At 43.9% G+C, this 21357-nt stretch overlaps 1 protein-coding gene across 1 annotated transcript in view; it reads right to left on the reverse strand.

The window, feature by feature from the left end:
* The window catches only part of IGF2R (insulin like growth factor 2 receptor), a 53502-nt gene extending 36946 nt beyond the window's left edge, over window positions 1-16556 (reverse strand). Inside the window, exons 1-7 of the mRNA XM_068676980.1 lie at window positions 16353-16556; window positions 10216-10349; window positions 5345-5469; window positions 3585-3683; window positions 3058-3190; window positions 1809-1929; window positions 757-871 (exon numbers count right to left, since the gene is read on the reverse strand). Of these exons, the coding sequence (XP_068533081.1) occupies window positions 757-871; window positions 1809-1929; window positions 3058-3190; window positions 3585-3683; window positions 5345-5469; window positions 10216-10349; window positions 16353-16468 (843 nt within the window). The 5' untranslated portion in view covers window positions 16469-16556. The remainder of the gene's footprint in view (window positions 1-756; window positions 872-1808; window positions 1930-3057; window positions 3191-3584; window positions 3684-5344; window positions 5470-10215; window positions 10350-16352) is intronic.
* Window positions 16557-21357: the final 4801 nt, after the last annotated feature.

Consider the following 21357-nt stretch of genomic DNA (forward strand, 5'->3'; position numbering starts at 1 on the left):
TCATGAGAATGACGTACGGTACCCATCTAGGTCATAGGAGGGACAAAACATTAAATCAAACTTAGCCTGACAAGAGTTCCTCCTTTGCCAGCCCGCAGCCAAAAGCGTTGCAACATAAAGCAGTAGAGCACTAGCAATATCCACACTGATCCAATTTAAGGAATGCAGGTTACTGAAACTACCTGGCATCACAAGCAGTAATTACCATACTGCATTGAAGTTCACTCAAACAGTGTCCCGCAAAAATTGATTTGCTGCTTAACAGTACAAACTTTAAGGTTAAAGGAGTTAGCCTGCTTAGTAAGTGACAAACTTTTGCCAAGCAGTGACACTTGTATTTTATTTTTTTTTCCCTGAGGAAGGCCAGAATAAGAAACAAGTAACAGAAAACTATAAGCATGCCCAAGCCTGATTGGTGAAAAAACCTTCATCAACCAAAGAAGAGCTCTGTGCCAAGGACTAACACTGTTCTAAGAGTCCCGTTCAGACAAAAACGTTTAACGTACGAAAGGATAACTAAATTCACCAAAATAACGGAAAAATATAACCCTGGGAAAATTTTATTCAAGCCCTTGTTTTAAGTTTTAGAATACAGTTTTTTTGAATAGTATTTACTTTGAATATGCCTCACTCTTGACAAGCCGCAAAACAGCAGAATTTTTCTGTTCACTTTAGTTATCAATTAAAATGAAAGGTAATGCACACAGAAGTTAGAAGACCAACCATTTAACATACACACTAGAACAGCAAAGTTACCTGTTCTCCTCTCTTTGATGGGCAAACAAAAGTGATTGTCACTGCTGGATTATGGCCTAGGCAGAAGTCTGGCTTTTCATCATCAGTGTATAGTCTCTCATAACTCAGTACCAGCCTAGAAAGAAAAAAGAAGCTGAAAATACACTTCAGACACGAGACACTGCACAGAAGCATACTGTTGGAGAGACACCTCTCTTTTACAGGATACTAAGTAGTCCCATTCCTGGAAGTCACTGTTTATGGATGCCTTTATTCCTTTCATTTTACAGTTTTCTAAGTAACTCTTAAAGACAGGAGTCAGAATCTTGAAGGTTGGAAAAGACCTCCAAGATCATCTGGTCCAACCACCACCCTACCACCAATGTCACCCACCAAACCATGTCCCTAAGCACCACGTCCAACCTTAAACACCCCCAGGGATGGTGACTCCACCACCTCCCTGGGCAACCCGTCCCAGTGCCTGACTGCTCCTTCTGAGCATAAAAAAAAAAGCAGTAAACAGAACAGAGAGCATCAAGGAAACAGTTTCTCCTAGCCCCCGCTCTTCTGCCACCACCAGAAACAATAAACCTTGCACTGCCTATCTGTTTCTTGTATTAAGAACCCATTCATGCAAAACTACAGAAGGGCAACATCTGGCCCTATTCTCAATTTAAAGCACTCCTGGGCAGTAGAGTGAGCCAAACAAAGTGAGTCAAAACACAGAGCCAACACATTTACCCTTCAAGCCCTGAAACATTAGACAGATGGAATTAAAAATCATTCTTTTGCTTGGAGGCAGAGAATACTAATTAACCCTGGCTTCCAAGAAATTTGCAATTTTGTAAAGAGCCTCTGACAAGGAAGAAAATTTGCTGTGCTATGGCAGTACAATGGGATGTCTGCAAAAAGACTCTACCCTCCCACTATTCGAAAAAATAATCTCTGCCAATGCTTCAAAGTTGAACTCATGCTGATGGCAACACAGGTCTTCTAGAAGTTAATAAGACTACTTCACCCAGTCTAGATGACTGAGAATCATTCATGGAAGTACCACCAGAAATATGAAGTACCTGTCTTGGTCATGACGCTTCAGCTGTTCCTTTGGACGGCCAACATCATATGCATGACCTTCGTGTATCAAGCAAGCCGCGCTGCCAGCAGGGCAGTTACTGGCCTCTCCACCTGAGTTTCCTGTTAAAGAACATAGAAAACAAAATTCAATTTTTAAGCCCAGGTCTGCACGGAGTACTTCATGATTTCATCTGTGGACTTACTTGCTATACATTGCTTCACCCTTTTTTTTTTTTTTAAATATCTTTAAAATGGGTAACAAAGAATGTGTAACTGACAAGACAAAACCTGAAGTACTTATGTACAAGGAGAAGCTCATGCTGTCCCATTTTTTCCTTGCTGAAATTAGTTTCTGGTAGCTAGTACAGCAGTTGGATATATATATATGGCTCAAGAATTTCTAGAATTATTTTGACTAGTTTTTCCCCCCACGACAGTGAAACAGTACCAAGGGACAGAAAGCCCTAACTGTCAGGAAAGGGTTTTTTCCTCCTTTGATTCTTATCTTATCCAAAGCTGTCAGCAAAAAGCTTCAGACTAATCGTTCTTCTGGATTTGTTTTTAAAAGAACAGACCTGCCACTGTAATTAGAAGTTCTAGTTTACTTGTCCACTAAACACGGGCATACAAGAAATAACTGCACAGCTTAAAAAAAAATCAGTGCAAGAGTACAACTAAGCATTTTCAATAAGATTCAAATAAGTGATTTTGCTATTTTAATTCCTTATCTATATGGCTGGCTCCCAACTGACATGACATTGATAGTTATGCACCATTACTTATCAAAGCACCTAAACACACTTTCAAATTCATTTTGGGATAGACTTGTAACAAAGCAACAGCCTGAATGGGAACACAAAGGAATCAATAAATTCAGAGCACAAATGAATGTATTCAGAGTTTATTAAAATTTAACACTTATTAAAACACGTGCTATGAACTATCTTGGTCCTATTTGGCAGTAACATGAACAGCTAAAAGACTTGATTGAGTGGAAGAGCTTAAGTAAACTTCTCTAGCAGTCCTTGCCCTTCCAGAAGGCAAATATCTCTGAACAGCTCAACAGTTAAGAGAAGAAAACTTGGCTTCACAAAAAGCAGCCTTCAAATCATCAGAAATAGTTTGAAACAATAGTGAAAATCCTAAACCACCAGTCTTCAGTCATGGGACAACCTCAACTGGGGCACTAGAAGAATCATACTGCTAGGAATTTATACTCTGACAGGTGATACAAGCTTGTGTCCACACCTAAGTCCCTGCAGATGTTTATAAACAAGGAATCATCATCATCAGAATCATCCACCAAGTAGTGTCCTGAAATCTTGATGAGAGGATTTAAGTCATGTTTCTTCAAATCTTCATCAAATACATAGCAAGGCACCTAAAAGAAAAAGAAAATACATACAATGCAGGCCAATGAAGACGGGAGAAGTTAGAAACAGGCATTTATAAAAACAATTTAATACATGAAAAAGTCTTTTACTTCTGGAAGCTCAAGTACTTTCAGATAGACTTAAAGCTAGATACACTGGACAAAAGAAGGCATCAGAACTTAGCATATTCCGCTCCAGCTCTTACAGTTTTACTATAAACCATACAGATCTTAAAGGGTTGAAGAACTACCAAAAATTCTCAGCTCCACCAGCTGTTTTATATGCATGTGAAGAAGTCTGGCCTATGGAGGTTGTTAGGATTTATTTGGGGTAGGAGGGCTGGACAAGTAAGATTGCCAGATCTGTGAAAAGAAATTTCTATATGTATAGTACATGGATTACCTCTTTCACAGGTTTAAACAAGTCTTTCTTGCAAGCAACAAAGGTCCTCCACTCAAAATAGTGCACACACTCTGTTGCTGTTACAAATTCAGGCGTACCCTATTTAAATGAGAAAGTCATTTTAAGAACAGGCTTCAGTTTTATTTTGTATCTACAGACAGAAATAAATTAATTTAAGAGATTAAGAAGAGAATACAGAACATCAGATCAAAGCCATACAGTTTCTTAGTAGTACCTAAATAGCATGACTGTTGTTTGTGCCTTTTATCAGATTTGTTGGTAAACTCATGAAGATGCAGGATGCCAAATCCTTCTCACTCTGCATATGCAAGTTCTCTAATTACCATGTGCCAATCCTAATATGCAAAAATTGTACTACATCTTTTAGAAGCACTTACTTATGCCAACTGATATTGGCAGGAGTACCAGGCACATCTAGTTACTAAAAATGAAAAGACCAATACCTGTGCGTAAAGAGACAAACAGCAAGACTGCATCATTTACTCGTTCCCTATCTTTCATCCCACAAAGTCTGATTAGCAAGTTCTTCAGCTATATGGAAAGGATACCTCTGAAGTCAGCTACTTTTTTTTTTTTTTTTTAAATAGGCTCACATCAAACACTTGCACCTATTTCAGGACAAAGCTTCTACCATAGTTTAAGGCTGGATGCTCAAGTAAATGCCTCTGCTTATAGAAGGAAAATGAGATTTTTTTGCATGCTGTCCCTTCATCACCTCAGCTAGAAATGCTTTAGCCTATTCAAACAGATACCCTCCTCCATTTAACCCTGCAAAAAGTGCTGGAGACAAGTTGTTCCGGACACTATTACAAAATCTTTTTGCTAGGTCACATGAAAATAGGTGTTACAACTACAATAACTAGAAGAGGTTTAAAGGTGGTTATGATCTAGTGATATATCTGGAGCTGAGGAACTATTTTTAATTGTTTACAGAATCATCTGCTAAAACAGCACACAGGAAGCCTTTAAACCTCTCTGCTGCACTAGCACCGTGTTTGAATTGGGTACACTTCCAAAAGAGGGTGTGCAATGGTGTTACCTGTGCCAACAGCAGCCCTGATACATGTTTATCTCTGATACACAAACTTCTCAGTCTGTACAGAATACCAAGCTGGGATATCAGTTAAGTGTTTAGAAGGTGCAACTCCAAAAGCACATGGATATGACCTGAAAAGTGTGTATGCAATTATCTCCATCCACACTTTAGGCAGATACCCACAAACAACTGCACCCCCAGAAGCCCAGCTAGATGCACAGGCACTCTAAGCTCAACTATGTGCGGACAAAATCTAAAGCTTACTGATGTCATCTATGCTGACTTGCACCAGACATCAGTCTTGTTCAGGACTGTTTTATTAAACAGCCATTCTAGGTCCACAGCTCAGACACAGCCAGTATTGAAACAACTTTCAGTTACAGCACCCAGTTGACCAACTCCTCCAAATCACGCTATTAAAATACTACAGAAAAACACAAAGATACAAGTGAAAACATTAAAGACCCAGAAGAGCCTGCGATCAGACCTAAACAGCAGATCTGAAATTATTTTCTATCTTGATTGAATTCTGAATGCTCCTTTGGATCACATCCTTAATTTGGCACCAAAATGTAATTGGCTTTTCCTTAGGCTAAGAAGCTTGTTAATTACTACATCCACTAGTACAGCAAGTCTCTCTAAAAAGCAAGTTAAAAGTACACACTTTACCCATGGAAGATAAGAATAAGTGATTTAGACTTACCAGTGTTTTCCCACACAAGAAGTTAATGTTGCTTTGAATTTGGTGCTGACTGTCTTTCTGTGGGCACTTAGCTGTAGTGTTGAGTTCCAGAAGAGTTTTAGAAGCTCTTTGCAAGTTTAGATCACCTAATATTTGCAAAAAGAAAAGAGGGGGAGAGGTTACAGTACTGTGCTTTTGTGGAAGCTCAACACAAAGGCTCTAAGTTCAAGCACTGAACAGCACAAGACATACCAGTCCACCTGAGAACAGTCTGAACAGAGTACAGCTGCAGACTTCCCTTGCAGTTCTCGTGATCTAAAGTCCAGATCCAAGTTAAGACTGTATTTGATCTCTCTAATCACACATCTACTTCCTCAAGGCTCTGTAAGCAAACACCATTACGAGCTAGCTGCAAGTACCACAACTCCCTCCTTCCTCCCACTTACTTCAATTTATCAGCTTCTTAGCCTGTCTTTTAAACAGATCGTGTCAGAGAGTGTACTTAATGGGAACTCCATCAGTGCCTGGGTGCATCTGCAGCATTGGCATTATCTCCTGCTAAACCCAACGCAGAACCACTACATCCATGCATGTCCTCCTACAGCTCTCATCCCCTTTAGCACAGCCTGCATGCTGCAGGAGGGCTGGGGTCAGCAAAGCTTCACTGCACGTCCCTCTTTCTCCAACACCTGACAGGAAGGGAAAGGGTGAAGCACATTTCAAGTCATGATAAGTGCCAGCTCAAGCTCAGGAATGTTCCCGTTCAAACCCATTTGGTTAGCATTAAGCAAAGTCCTCCACGCTACCCATTTTTACTAGGTAGATTTTAGTGCTGCAATAAGTTTGGGCTGAACTGCAGAGAACACTATAAAATGCCAATATTAACTGGCTTCCCTCCTTATTTTTTTGTTGATGTCTGCACTAGAGATAAAGTCAAATCTGTAATCACTGCAGACAGCAGCTTTGCATCTAGGTCACATGTGAGCCCAGCCACATTTCCCCGCCTGTTAACTCCTCAATCAGGGCAGAACAAACTACACCGCACCCAATCTGGGGTAATATAGTTCTGAGAGGAAAAGCAGCAGATGTAAATGAACTGGGCAGGAAGAGGATACAAGAAGCCCAAAAACAGTCAAGGCAATGTTCTGTAGCAACACCTTCCCAACCACTGTTACCAGCTGCCAGGGCTTTCCCTAATGACATTCTTTGGCATCTTTCCATCAGATTGCCCAGCACTGTTTTCCAGTCCTGTCCTGCACATTAACTGCTTTGAACTGTAGCAGGAGAAAGCTGCTATAGCCACCAAGCTTGTAGGTAAAACTGAAACAGTGACAGGCAGAACGAGACCTTGACAGCTAGCCCTGAGTACCATAAGGACTGCCCATCCGTGCTGCACATGACCACATCACGCTAACTGTTACAAGAAGCTCCATCGAGGTGCTAATACCTAAGCAGGCATTCACTGCACCCCTCTATATATCAGGGTAACAAGACAGACAGAATTCAGTAGCCACCTGCCTTTTCAAGGGAAGGTAAGATTGGAGACTTGTCAGCCCGGAAGGGCAGCATAGACCGAACCTGCTCATACACATGTGCACAGGGATTTGTGCCAGGCGGAGAGCCTGACACAGTGATGCACGTTACCACCATGCAGTTCTATACCAGCTTGCACGCACATGAAAGCTGTCTGAGATCCCTGCCTTTTGTATTTCTTGACACTTACCAAAACATGGCCTTCAGGTTTTTAGGACTATGAGCACTGATGCTGACAGAAGCATCACGTAGCCCTCTTATAAATATTAAGAGATGCACACTACTCTGAGAGCAAGATTTCTACTCATTACAACATTGCTTAGAAGATGCTGTCAGTGTCTTCTCTTCTTCACTAGGAGATCTGGTAGGAAGGAAGCCAGCATAGCTTCCTAGTCAAAAGAGGTGCATATGGTAACGACATGCACAAGTTATTGAACTCTGTATAAATGTGTACAGTTTCAAGCCTCAGTTTAGCCAAGAACTTACAGCAGCAGCTTCTGAGGACCTAACTTAGCCCTCTGTAAGCATTAGCTTTCTCTCAGTTCTGAGAACACATTAATTACATTGCTCTAAAGGCTTTGTTAGTAACTCCAGTTTCCTCAGTTAAAGTGATGTTCAAGTAAAAACAAGCAAAGCCAGTACATCTTGTTTAACCCAGGACAACATGCATGCTCTCTCCCCTCCCTTATGCATGCTTAAAAGCTACTTTAGGAACTTACAAAGATCTTAGCAAGAAACCCTTCAGTAGCACACTGTGAGCAGGGTTGGGAGTAGTCTTATAAGCCACCCCCTCACAATGTCAGCTTCCCATGGATGTCCTTCCCGAGTACCAGTTCTGCAGCAACCTTCCCTACAACAGGCTCCCTCTCCAATCACATTTCTTCATGACTTTTGAGATGCATTCTCTCCTTAAAGTAACACCGCAAGCCAGCTTCTACAGGTCAGAAGAGTTAGCAGTTAAACTTCATTTTACATGGTTGTAGTAGACCAGTATTAATGACACTATTCACAACACTTTTTACGCATTTGTTCCTTCATCTTTTAGGCTGCTTGGGAGGAGAATGTCTTCCCTGATTGCCTTTTAATCAGTCACCCAAGAGAAAGGGGGCATTTAGGTGGCAGCTATCATTTCATGTCCAGCCTGTTGCAGCTGAAAAACTTCATGTTTCACCACTCAGGTTAACACAGTTACAACTAACAGTAGAAATATTGCTGTAACAGCAGTCCAACTAGGTAGGACATCAGTCACTAGGTATCATACCAAATTAAAAAGGTACCAGGTCATTCCCATCCTCTGACATTCAAGAATTATGTGTTCTGTCTACACCCTAAATGCTGCTCAGGTCAATCAGTAAAGCTGAAAAGCATTTTCTAGGAGAGGCCTCTGGGATCTCAACGCGACACTGGATGTCCCACAAACACAGTTAGCATTGGCCACAAGGCTTCCCTTACATACAGTTTGATTACAGTCACAGACCATACAGGTCCTGCTCCCACCAAAGTCGAGTTGATTTTATTGCTCCCTATAGCTGTTACCTCTTGCATAGCAAATATTTAAGAGCAAAACTATTGTTTGCAGTCAAAACTCCTCTCTGCAAGAAGGTAGAAATCTGATTAAGCCTGTACTAGACCAAAGTTTACCACTTAGCAAAGTTTATTAGCTGACTTTTTGCTCTTCCTTTCCCCAAGTCAAAACCCTTCAGCTGCACTCAGCACAGGCATGCAAGTAATCTCATAATAGCCGGACTGCTTTAAGACAGGCACATGGCTTAGCTGCCTTGGCTGCTAACCTACAATGGGAGTCTACATCAAGGTAGACATGGATTCAAAGATTGTTCTTCTCTTGCTATAAGTGCCTTGGATTGACAAACAAGCAGCTTAATAATACATCAGCATGACCTCAACTCAGTCTGACGGTGCTGAAGTCCCAGTACAACCAAGACAATGTTAAAACAGGTGCTCACGTGCTACTTCATTTTGCATCCACATGCAGCTGAAGACTCAAGAGGTCAGATCCACCTCAGCAGGAAATAAAACTTACACGTTTTGGGAACAAAAATCAGCAGCAGTGACAAGTGGTCTAGAAAGATGTCATGCTCCTCAGAGTAGAGGACACCACAAAACGCAACTGCACTTTGAACTTTGATGCATCAACCAGCCATTCCAGAAAACTCGTGCTTAGATATACTGCACTGCTTTAAAGAACTACAGCCACAAACTGAGGAACACTTCTACTCATCACCCAGTGATTTGAAGTCAGGGTCACAACAGCATGAAAACCACTGATTGACCACAGCCTGAAACCAAAGCATCTCTACAGCTAAGGGAGATGGGTGGGTAAAAGGGAGGCTGACTAGATGCTGCTCATCTGCACACAGTTGACAATCTTTTTCCTCACCATCTTCCAGCAACTCAAGCTCAAACACTTCCTGAAGATTCATAGCTTCTCATAAAAAGCTGTCTTCCAACAGAAAGCAAAATTGACAAACACAGCCAAATTCAGACATCAGATCTGCAGCAACCGGGATTCAATCTGAGAAGATTGCTTCAGAAAGCTAGCACATGGTTCTGTTTTAAGCAGCAGCCAGCCATGAGAAAACCTCTTTACTGGTATCTGTATGCTACTGCTTCAGTTGCTGAGGTAAAGAAGGAACCTCAGAAGTGAAAAGCATCCATGAAAATCAGTACACAAGTACAGTTTAGACCATGAGCTGCTTTGAACCAGAAAAAACACGCAAAGCATGTGGCCAGGAATATACCAGTTTCATACTTAGATCAGCCCCCTCAAGTCCACCACTCCTTCAGATACCAAGGATGCCTCAGAACTACTGAAGCAGCCACCAGATTTGACACATGGAACTGAAAACAGGATTGTGCACCATTAACTTCCTTTGGGTAACAACTTAAAGATATCCCAAAAGCTAAGCAATACAAGACTGCATTACAGAATGTCACCTAACCCTGGTGAAAGAGTTTATTTAACATCAGGCTAGGCTGCGATACAGTTTAGATCCCTAACTCAAGCTTTTCCTATGTCTGGTATCAAGCTTCAAATGAGGATACACACCAGATAGGATACAACCTACCACAGGTAGTTATTTCTACTTGGGATAGTGCTGCACAGTTTCCCGCTGTAGATTTTTGTTAACTAGATGAGGAGATAAACTTCACTGTCCTGTCAAGTCATCATCTGAAATCACATTTTCTCAAATTTACATAGTAAATCTACAACAGAATGAAGTGCTAAACTGTTCTAAGAAAAATCTTTGCTAATACAAAGAAGCTTGGAAAAATAGTTATAAGACCATCCATTAACATGACTCTGGATCACGTAGAAGGAAAGACACTTGTTTACTTACCTACTGACGTATAATTCTTCTTATTGATGTCATATGCACAGACTGCACTCGTTCTCCCACACTCTTCAACACCAACACAGAAGTTTATTTTATAAAGTACATGTCTGTCTGTATCAATTGCTTCCCATGTGTAACTGAAAAGAAAAAAGCACCTGGGTTAGTATCCACATTCTGTGCTGCCATCCTCTAGGCCCCAGCCCCTGAAGCAACCAAGTTGCAAAGTTAAGCACACCACTACACCAAGTTGCTTGTTTGTGTTCTGTATCAGTATCAGAAATAGTTGTTACTGTGTCATGGCCAAGAACAAAACAGAGATACTTCTCTAGTACCTAAATGTTTCCCACATTTCCTGCAGTACCCAACCAACCCCTCTCCCGCCCTGAAATCCCTGAGAAGGGGTACTGTGAGCAGGTACATCACAGGTGGTTAACCTTTCTCCTTGAGAGCCTGACCAATTTGTCAAATCCCTTAGGCCAGCTGCACACCACTGCCTTTCAGCAATACCCAACAACAGCGTAAAATCCTCAAGTGTAAGCAGACTGGAGCAGCAGGCCACGTCCTGAACACCAGCAGCAAATCCATCTAGCTACAAGGGAAAATCTGGGTCTGAGATTCTTACAGCACTCAGACAGAAAGATGCAAACAACGCTTCCCTGGACTATCTGCACCTCTATGCACTTGTATATACAACTCCACATTCCAGGGACAGCTTCTGAAGGGTAACGTCAGAAGCTGAAAAGCAAGCAGAGCTATCCACGAGGGACAAAAAGGGATCGTGACAGCTAGCTACAGCCATGTCAGAAAACCATCCGAGCAAAATCTGATGAAGGAGCATGCCACTCTAGATAACACAGTGGGGAATAAAACAGAGCAAGACAACAAAACCAAAAAATGTACTGCACTTCTGAGGCTGAATAAGGCCTAACTTCCCTCATCACAAGCACCGAGACGACGGCGCGGATGTGATGAGCTGCATGACACGGCATTGCTCACTTTGGAGCCGTGCCCGGGTCAGCTGGTTTTGGTCAGGAGCTCTCCAGACGGGCTGGCCTCCTAGCAGGGAGCACCATCCAGGCGCTGTTAGAGGCCCAGCTCAGCAGACATGCACCGTCGGCTTGGCTCTGAGCTCTCCCAGTTCTGGCAGGAGCGCGCATCCTCTGGATTGAGCTGATTTCTGCAGTGTAAGAGATCCCCCAGCTTTCCCCCTCCATCTGAAACAGCAACTTCAGTGGGATTTGATGCAGACTCGTGCCATCGGAAAAACAAAGGCAACACAGCAGCTTCCTAGGCATTCCTGATATTTACAATTCACCTAAGGTTTAATGAATCTAACCCAAAGAAGCATTTGCCTTCATCTACAGATTAGTCCCAAGCCTATCAAGGAGGCTCAGCTCCCCTCTCTCAGCTATCAAAAGTTGACCAGAAGCTTCACCCCCAAGGTTCGGCTGCCTCCACCTCGACCTATAGGCGCTACCTCACTCGGCACTGCCATACCCCAGCCCCCCCAGGAGGAGAACCCACCACTGTCCTGCCACTTCAGAAGCCCAGTTCTTAGACAAGGATGGGGCAACAGCAACTCAGCTCCTGTATTCTGTTTTTTTGAATCCTCTGAGAGCTCCTCTGAAATCCAGCGAATCTCATCTCTAATCAAAGAGCCAGCAGAATACAACACAATTTTCCATGCAATTGCTGAGTAGAGGGCTCTTGGCTTCCCTGTGCTACAGCAGCCTTAATTTCAATCTGCTAGTGGCTGGAACAAGTCAGGGACAAATACAAGAGCTCCCTCTGCAAACTGAAAATCATCATCTTATTACAGGAAGAGAAAGCTCAGAGAAACCCCAACACACCAGGTACTGAGTCATACCTGAAACACTAGTGAAACTATTTTTTAATCAGATCAAGGATCAGATTCAAGGATTGTGTCTCAATCCTAAGCAAACACTTGCCATTGTTCTTTCTTCCCAGGTACACAGAGTTGACATTTTACAATCATACTGATTAGCTCAGAAATGGACCATCTCTGTGCAGGAAGATGATGCCAATTAAGTTATAGTAGAGAAAAACCAGGAAGGGAAGAAAACCTGACAAGGCAATCACACAGAATAAGTTGGAAGAACCTGACTTCAAGGGCTCTGAAAACAGAAATTAAGACTAAAATAAATTTTTCCTCCATCAGAAAATGTGTTTCAGTCAAAACACAACTGTAAGAGGAAGTCCTGGAAATTCCACATTCTGCTGAAAAACTCCCAAAGGCTCCAGTGCTCTTTTTGACTTGTTTCAGCAGATTACAAAAGAGGCAAAGAATGACATTTTTTGATCAAGCTGTAGTGTTCTTCAACACCCGTAGAGAATTTGGAAACTAAAGCTTGTTTGTGAACCAACAAGAATCCGAGTCCTTCATACAACAGAATTATCAATATATTAGAGATTAGTTCCTTGCTTTCCCAGTTCCTTGTTATGAAACACCAACATCAACACCTTAAAGTCCTCTCAACCACGTGCCAGAAGCAGAAGAGAAACAAGATGAGAACGCTTACAGAACTGCAACAAAACAGCTGCTGAAGTCAGCCTCTCTCCGGCCTGTCACAGACCCCTACACAAGGAAGTCAGAGGAATTTTTCTGAACAATGCAGGGCAAGTAAACGTGGGATTTCTTGTTTCATCATGTTCCAAACCACACCTTCAACGGCACACACAAATGAAAGCCTACCCTGGTTCCAGAGCACAGTTGTTTCAGGAAAGCTGAAGGGCCTTTTCTTTAAAAGAACGGGGACAGGAGGAGGAGATCTGTTCATTGCACTGACCAAACACACCAGAGCTGAACAGGAGGTTGGATGTAGTCTGAGCAGCTGTTCTCAACTACCAGCTGCAAAATGCACATCCACAGTGAAAGAAATAATTATTTATTTCACAAGTAAAGCTCCTGACATGCAATGAATGCCCAGGGATAGGATCTCACTGCAGCCCCATGGCATGTGCTCTACTTTCCGATGCTTACAAACTGATCTCTGCCATCAGGGAAACAGTCTGTCTGCAATCACTTGGCCACAAACTGATCTCTGCCATCAGCTAAACACAGTCTGTCTGCAATCACTTGGCCACGCCAGCTGCAGCTGAGCCACGTGAGCTGCCTTCCTCCAGCTGCTCAGCAGACACCTCCTGCCAGCAGTTACTCGTCCTGCTTGGCCCCTTACCTGGTCCAGCCAAGGTCATGAAGCTAGCAAAGAGCTGCCACCTGAAGTGCTAAGGATATCCCAAATTAATTCTAAGGGAGCTGTTACAGCAGCAGCTCTGACAAGCAATAGACTCGGTTATAGGGGTGGAGAGTGCATGAGCATTAGCCTCACTGCCTGCTCCGGGCTGCAGCTAGAGCCAAAGCAGCAAGAACAACCTGAGGAGAAAAAAAAAAATATCTGGTCATTTCCAAAGCATCGCTTCTTGACAGGCTGCAAACTCAGCTTGTGCTCCACCACAAGAAGAGGCAGAAAAGCCTCCAGTGCCACCACTCCCCGAGGCATCCCCAGCTCCTGCAGACCCCCAGGAGAGGAGCAAAACCGCACACTCGTGCCTCACACCACCCAGGCAGCCACTTCTGCTGCCATTCAAGAGCTGTGAACAAAGGCAGTTCAGAAGTATCCACCTTGACATTAGTTGCAAAATAGCTAGTTCTGCTGAAATTACATGACAGCACCTGTTTCCAGATAGCCCACAGTTGGTTTTATCTCACAGTTACAGGCCTGAAACAGATCCACCTCCACCTTGCAGGGGAAGTTCCCCTCTTCTTTGCCTTCCCCATTGCTTATTTCTGGCCTCTGCTTGCGACACAGTCTGGATGCAAGAACTGCTCTGCCCCTGAATTACCTCAGCACAAACAACAGGTGCGTGCTCAAGTGCACAGAGGAGAGGAGCCAGGCCCAGGCCTGGCTCACTGGGCACAGGAGGCAGCAGCAGGCAGGGAGGATCCCCTGCTGGAGGCAGCACCAATCCAGGCTACAGCTGGCAGTTGTGCAAGCAGTGTCCAAACACGTACTTGGATTGGACTTGCCCGCAGGTCAGTCTTTCCAGCTACCTAGCTTTATGTCCTTGCTTCAGTGTCTTAAAGGAAGTTAAAATACTTTCTAACAAATCCTAAGCTCAATAAAGCACTTGGCATTTTTTGACAAAGCAAAGAAGCAGCATGAAAAGGGAGAGGAGCATCAGTGAGTTTAGTTTACCTTGGGAATGAGCAGCTCCGGTGCTGAAATCAGCAGCTTGCAGCAAGGCCGTCAGCTCGCATGCACCATTTAACCCGAACCACAAGCCGCTTTGGGGTTTGAATGGTAGCGAACCACCCCAAATGCAACGAAGCATGGGACAGCTACCGCCACCATTTTCATAATCACCCTCAGCTTCCTGGTTCTCAAACCCCATGAGATGCCTGCTAGGAAGGCACACCCCCACCCTAACAGCTACAGGGCATGGCTAGAGAGAGGCAGGCATTGCTCTCGAGGGAGGCACTGCCGGCTCCCTTTGCTGAAGGGGCACGACAGCCAGACCGCCCAGCACAGAGGTGAGAAACCTACAACAGTGGGACTGGAAAGCTGATCCCTCAGTCACTGTGCACCCATACAGTCTTGTGCCCAGCACCTCCTCAGTATGAAAACATTGCAGAGGCGAGACTGAAACCAGAAGACTTCTGCAAGCAGGTTCAACCAGTGCAATCGCAAGCTCACAGGCTTGGGAACAGTTTCCAGGATGATGATTTGCAATCAGCTTAGATGCAGAACTTCCCACAGAAATCACCATTAGATGTGGCTAACATTTTAGCATAAACATGCACAGAGCAGGTTTGTTTCTGTATCAAAGAAAGCTCTCCCTAGAAGAAAACCACAGCTTGAACAGCACAACATACAAAGCTGCTGCCATACTTCAAGAGCTGAGAGAACACTTACTGTGTATCCCTACTCATGCTTAGCTCCGCTCTGCTTTACCTGTCACCTTTTCCGATCGTCACACACGGCACATGTCTTCAGGCAAGTTCTCTGACAGGCACATCATGCGTAACAGCCTTACGGTTACACCACATTCCCTTCAGCTTTCGATCCTTGCATACACTTTGACATTTCACCTTCTGCGATACGGTCTAAACCACATCTACTACATCACATCACAGAACGTGTGAGAAAGGGAAGAGCAATGCGAGGTTCAAACATGCAAGAGCTCCAGGAAGCCAATGTGCTGAGAAATCACACTGAGGCCATTGCAGTGGCAAATTCCCAGGCCTATGAAGCAACCATGGACATATGCAAATAAGTCCAGTAACGAGTTATTTATGACATCTCCCATTTAAGTCTGTCGAAGCACTTAATAGAGCTGAGCAAGTTCACCTACAGGTCATCTCCCTGTGCTCGGGGCATGCCTCTTCTCTGAGGCTAAGCCAAATGCTAAACCCAAGGCTTCTAACAGCATGAGAGCGTGCTGTGGTTCCAGGACAAGTGCTGAAAGGAGCAAACACACTGCTCTGGTCATTCTCACTACTAGCTTCATATATCCAACCAAGTCCTCTGTATTCTTTCCCAGGTGCTCACATTGCAGCAATCCTAGAGGCACCTCAGCAGAGAAGATAAACACAGCTAATTGCAAGTCACATGGCCACAGGGCCAGCTTCAGGAGCACGCGAGAACAATAGCAAAAGCGTGACGACACCGGGCACTGCAAGCCACGACACTCCACAAAGTTTCAGAAAAAGCAGAGCAGGTCTGTCCTTCCTTCCCCACACTGCCCAAGCCTGCCTGCAGTACGGCCACCAGAGGCAGGCAAAGAAGCAGACTCAAAGCTCAAGCAGCCTCACACTTCAGTTCCTGCGGACAGAAGCTCTGGCAGCTTTCTTCCCCACTGCGAGCGGCCCTTCCTCCCCTGCGTGCCGATTTATTTACAGGCAGCACAGCACCTGCCCCTCTCCGCAGCCTTCCCCTTCTTGCCACTGGCACGGCGGGGTAGGGCAGGGCCGCTGCAGCCCGCAGCGGCCTGGGCAGGGGCCGGGCCCGGCTCCGGGGGCAGCCCCCAGCCACAGCGGCCCCGCTCCCCGGGCCTCAGCCCGCCCGCGGCCGGGACACACGGACACGGACAGACGGCGGCACCCCCCCCCCGCCACCCACCTGCACAGCTCCCGGTAGGCGTCGCCGAGCACCGGGGTGGGCCCAGCCCCGGCTCCCCGCGGCAGGAGGAGGCCGAGGAGCGGCGGCAGCAGCAGGGCGAGGCCGGGCAGCGCCATGGGCTCGGCTCCGCGCTCCGCTCGCCGCGGCCCTGCCGACGCGGCCCCGGCACGTCAGGCGGCGCCTCACGTGACCGCCGCCCGCACGTGACGGCGGCGGGAGGGGCGCGCGCCACGTGACGCGCGCCCGCCCCGCCCTCTCTCCCCGCCCGCCGCGGTAACGGCTGAGGCGGCCGTTGGGGGGTAACGGCCGCTCGCGGTAACGGCCACGCGTGGCCTCAGCCCCGGGTCCCCTCCTGTCTGCTGGCACAAGGGGGTTCAACGCTATTCAGCTCAGAAGTTCAGCCCAACAGAATAATAACGTGTGGGGAAAATAAACAAACACACACAAACATATTAGGTTTCTGCTGGCTCAGCAATGGTAGCAGCTTAGTGAAAGGATGAATCCCGTACGAGGGCAAACAAGTGAGAGGAGAGAGGAGGAGGGATGAATGCAAAGGATTGGCTAAGTGCCATTACCCGTTCCAGTTTTGTATCACTGTATGACGGATCCCTGCCAACCCATGAAGCCTTCAGTGGATTCCTTAAAGATCCAAATCTGTTTACCCAAGAATCCCAGATGTCTGTTTTTTAAATTCTAGCCTATATAGTTCAAGGACAAGCCTAATGGCATGTACTCAAAGGCTCAGGGGAAAAAAAAAAAAAAAGTAGACAAAAAGGTATACTGAGTCTATTATTTCGGTGATTTTTTTTAATTTTGTTGTTCTGCTAGCTGTACCAACATCACTCACTCTATACAGAGCAAATCCATTAATCCATTAGACTTAGCAGTAAATTCCAGTAAATTCCATCTCTTTTCTAAGTTGCATTAAAACTGTATTAACCACGAAGTTCACTGCAGGCATTAGTGCTAATCAAGCTTTATTCCTGAAATGATCTTTTTGTATGTTTAAACACGAGAGTGACTCCACTGAAGACAATAGGACTACTCACCTTGCTGATGTTAGGAATGTGAATAAAGGTCTGCAGTGTCAGGGCCCATGAACAGTTCGTGTCAGTTATCTGATAAGAGCTAGTTCTAAGTTGTTTGCTGATAAAGGAAAGAAGAAGGTTACAAGCAAGTTGCATTCTTCATTCTGCATACTGCTTTGTATGCGCTGACCCCTGTATTTTGCACAAGGCTCAGAGATTTCAGAGCAGTGTCTTTGCATACAGAGAAAAGCATGTGAAAAGCTAGCAGGGAGGAAAGAAGTTGAAAAGGCAGAAGACAGTCCTAGTTCTTCCCATTTTTTTCTCCAAAGGGAAAAAAAAAAAAAAAAAAAAAAAGGAACCGTACTGGTATATATGCATTCATCAACCCCTAGCTAGAAAGGGAAAAAAAAATGTTCTCTAATTTGCAGTATTAATACATAAGCATTCATCAACCTCAACCTAGTAATGAATCGAAGTTGCCACACAGCAAGGGTGGCTGTGGAGCTGCATAAACACTGAAATATAATTGTAAATACGAATTTATACAAAACTCTTTAACATAAATTTTAAAAGTAAGAGATTATTCCGGGGTGAGAAATCTCACATGCAGATTCTAAGCCTGCAAACTTTTCAATTTTCTATATACATGTATTTTCCTTAACTTTTATAACCCAGGGATTCCAGCAGTTCTCAAGATCCATGGGATTTCTCCCATGCTTAAAGCTAAGTGCATGCATAAACATTTGCAGGAGCTGTGTGTCAGTCATTTATATACCCTAAACTATGTTTTGCCAATACAGCATGGCAGGACTGTTTCATTCTGAATATCTTTTATAAATAATAATTTACCAGCCATGTTTAATGATATTGGCATCCCAGCTTGTTGGGTGCTGTGGGGCAGTGTTAAAATACTCTGGAATGTAATCTCATAATCTTACCTTTTCCTCGGGAGTGGCTCGGCATGATGACTGATAGTTAAGTTGCAGTACATCCCAAAGATCCGAAACTCTTACAGAAGCTTCGTAGTTGCAGATGATTTTCAGTAGACAGGGTTTCATGAATCAGAGATGAATAAACAGGTACTCTAGGATTCTTCCTTGCATCTTGCCTGGTCTCAGATGTCGGAGTCATTTCATGTTCTGATTCACACTCTTACTTCATGTGGCCAGTATCGGCTGCGAGGTACAGGCTGCCTCAGAGGCAGCTCGCCTCTACTCTTATCGTCTCAGTTCCCTTTAAGACTCGTATCTGATCTCTCTGCCTTTTCAATAAATAGGAACAAAAACTCTTTGAGAATCAAGAGCTGTTTTTACTTTTGATTCTGGGAAGTTCTTTCTCCAGTGAGATTTGGACAGTTTATTTCCAGCTGTCTGTATAATAAAATAATTATTTTTATACTATGTGAAAACTATTCCTAAGATTCTTGCACGGAGCTATGCTGTTCTACAGAAAGCACAGTGGCACTGCTCATCTCTTTTTTCCATTTCTCTTGCTCTCTACACCTAAACTTTTGTCTTTCTGATGTTATACCTACTGTCAATATGCCCTTGTTCTATTTTGCGGCTCACTGGATCTTTCACCACCCATCTAATTCTTTTCCTTCCTTTCCCATTCTGCTTCTGCTCTTCCCTGGTCCTTTCTCTTTAGCTTTTTCCAAAAGCAAGCCCCTGATGAGCTTTACCTCCTGATTTGTTGTGATGAGTTGGCCTGCTTTACAGCATTTCAAATAAGACTGCTGAGAGGAGGAAAACAGCGTTTGATGACCTTGTTTTGCAGACATAGGTTTAGGCTTCCCGATGCAGTTACAGAGATAATTAATGACATTTCCTAATCTAGCTGATATTGTTCAATGAAACTGTGAAAGGATATCAACTTTGGTCTAAACACGTTGACTTTATCTGAAATCTTTGTCATGCTGGGAAAGTTCTTACATGGTGTACTCAGCGTGAGCTCTGTTTTGTGCTGCGCCTTGGAAGACAGCCCCTGACAGGGCCGTTCCTGAGTCACTGCCTGAGCAAGTCTGCATCAGCGCTTCTGTATTTCTCCATCTCTTTTCTTCACATCCTTGGTCTAGATTCTGAGGACTATGGCTCTTGACTATTTGTTCTTGGGCCAGAATATTGATATTTCTTAATGGTTAAGGATCTGAATGACCAGCTAGGGCCTAGGTTACTCAGTGGACATTCACCAAGTAGGGCAAGAACTGTAAAATACAAACCACTTCACCAGAGTTAACCAATGGTACTTTCACTGGTAGTCAAAGAAATTTCACTCACTGAAGACTTAGATATCAGAGGAGCATGGTCTGATTTCTCTGCTATTTCTCTTCCATTTGGAGCATCTACAAGAAACTTAGTATCAGTGATTTAACCTCAAAACACCTTACAAAGGCGACAAATGTAGACTGAAAGACTGTTCAGTGTTTTAAACATTATTGCCCAGTCCAGTGATTTAACTTCGGGGCACTTTGACATCAGTGGAGCTCTTCACACTGTGGCCTGTTCTTCTCCCACAGGCTTTGGACTCTGTGGTCTCCTGTGGATGGTTGTGTTGGAGCTAATCACCATCCTTTGGTTCTGTGACCTGTGCCGGTACCAGACAGGCGTGCAACACTCCCCTGCTCTTGCTGAGCTCACCCTGTTCTCAGAGCACATTCTTGCAGATGAGCAGATATAAATGTGGTGGTAGCAAACAGCCCCCAGTTGCAAGGTAGGCTCAGGGAAGAAAAACATCCCCACATGCATTTGTTATTTCAGAATTATTTGCCTCTTTCCCCCTTCTGACTTACATTTCTCAGTTATCTCCGAGACTCCTCCTTTTCCTATCTGTTGTCATTAATCATGCACTCTAAATATATCACCATCTCTTTTCAAATATGATCATCTATCATGTTTTGCTCTCCAGTGACATGATTTTTCCATTCACTTTTTCACTTCTGGAGATGAACTGTTGCTCTTTCCTGCATGTGGGACCTCATCTATAATAAATATTTCTCCATGTAAGTTGCAGCTCAGCACAGAAAGATGGAAACTCATGGATGCTCCCTCATCTGCAGTAGCTAGAAATTGCATCTGATGTGCCTGAAACCAGTAGTGGTTCCTCTGCTATGAGAAATGTTAGCTAGTACAAAGGTTTATAAAGACCACTTGCCTTGGCAAAAAACTGTGGGTATCTGTTGTGGAGCTGAAGTGAACAAATGAAACTTGTTACACCTGGAAGACATACTACCCCATGGTGCTGTATTTTTGTCCTGAGACAGTAACAGAGATAGTAAGCAACTTTCCTTTCTCTAATTCAGGAGCTATTTCACCTATTTCATTAGTACTATGTATGACAATAAACTGTCACCTGCTCCATCTTAATTGTCATGAGGTAGCTGATAAATGTCTTTTTTGCTTCATTTTTCCCGGCCCTGTGTGGTGTGACTTTTTTCCACTTGTAACTGAAGGACGTTGAAACGGAAATGCCATCTCCATCAAAACACTCATGAATTAACAGATTTCATACACAGCAGGGAAACGACTGAATCAATTTTGTTTAAAGGATGACAGCTCAACCTAAATTTTCTTTCTTAATGTTCCTCTCAGGGGAAAGAATCTATGCAAGACATTGCTTGCATAATGTGCTATTTGTGGAGGACTAAAATATGTAGTATAATTTATTCAGTTGATTTTTCTTCCCCCTGTCTTGCTAGCATGTATTTGTATATTATGCCCATATATACACGTTTATTTTCATAGCCACATCTGTAAATATACCCATGCCTGTATTAAATGTCTTACAGACGTGCATTTTATTTCCATTACATTTTTACGTAAAATATTTTAAGGCATCTGAAGCAGAAGAATAAGAAATAGGGTTACATGTAAACTCATTTAGAAGAAAAGCACCATTCCACTGTTTAACAATTGGTACTACATTTCTCTGTATGTTTTATATTCACAAGTATCTGAAGTAAACAGTGTAGAAGAAAACAG

The sequence above is a fragment of the Anas acuta genome, chromosome 3, assembly GCF_963932015.1.
Source record: "Anas acuta chromosome 3, bAnaAcu1.1, whole genome shotgun sequence".
Taxonomy (NCBI): Eukaryota; Metazoa; Chordata; class Aves; order Anseriformes; family Anatidae; genus Anas; species Anas acuta.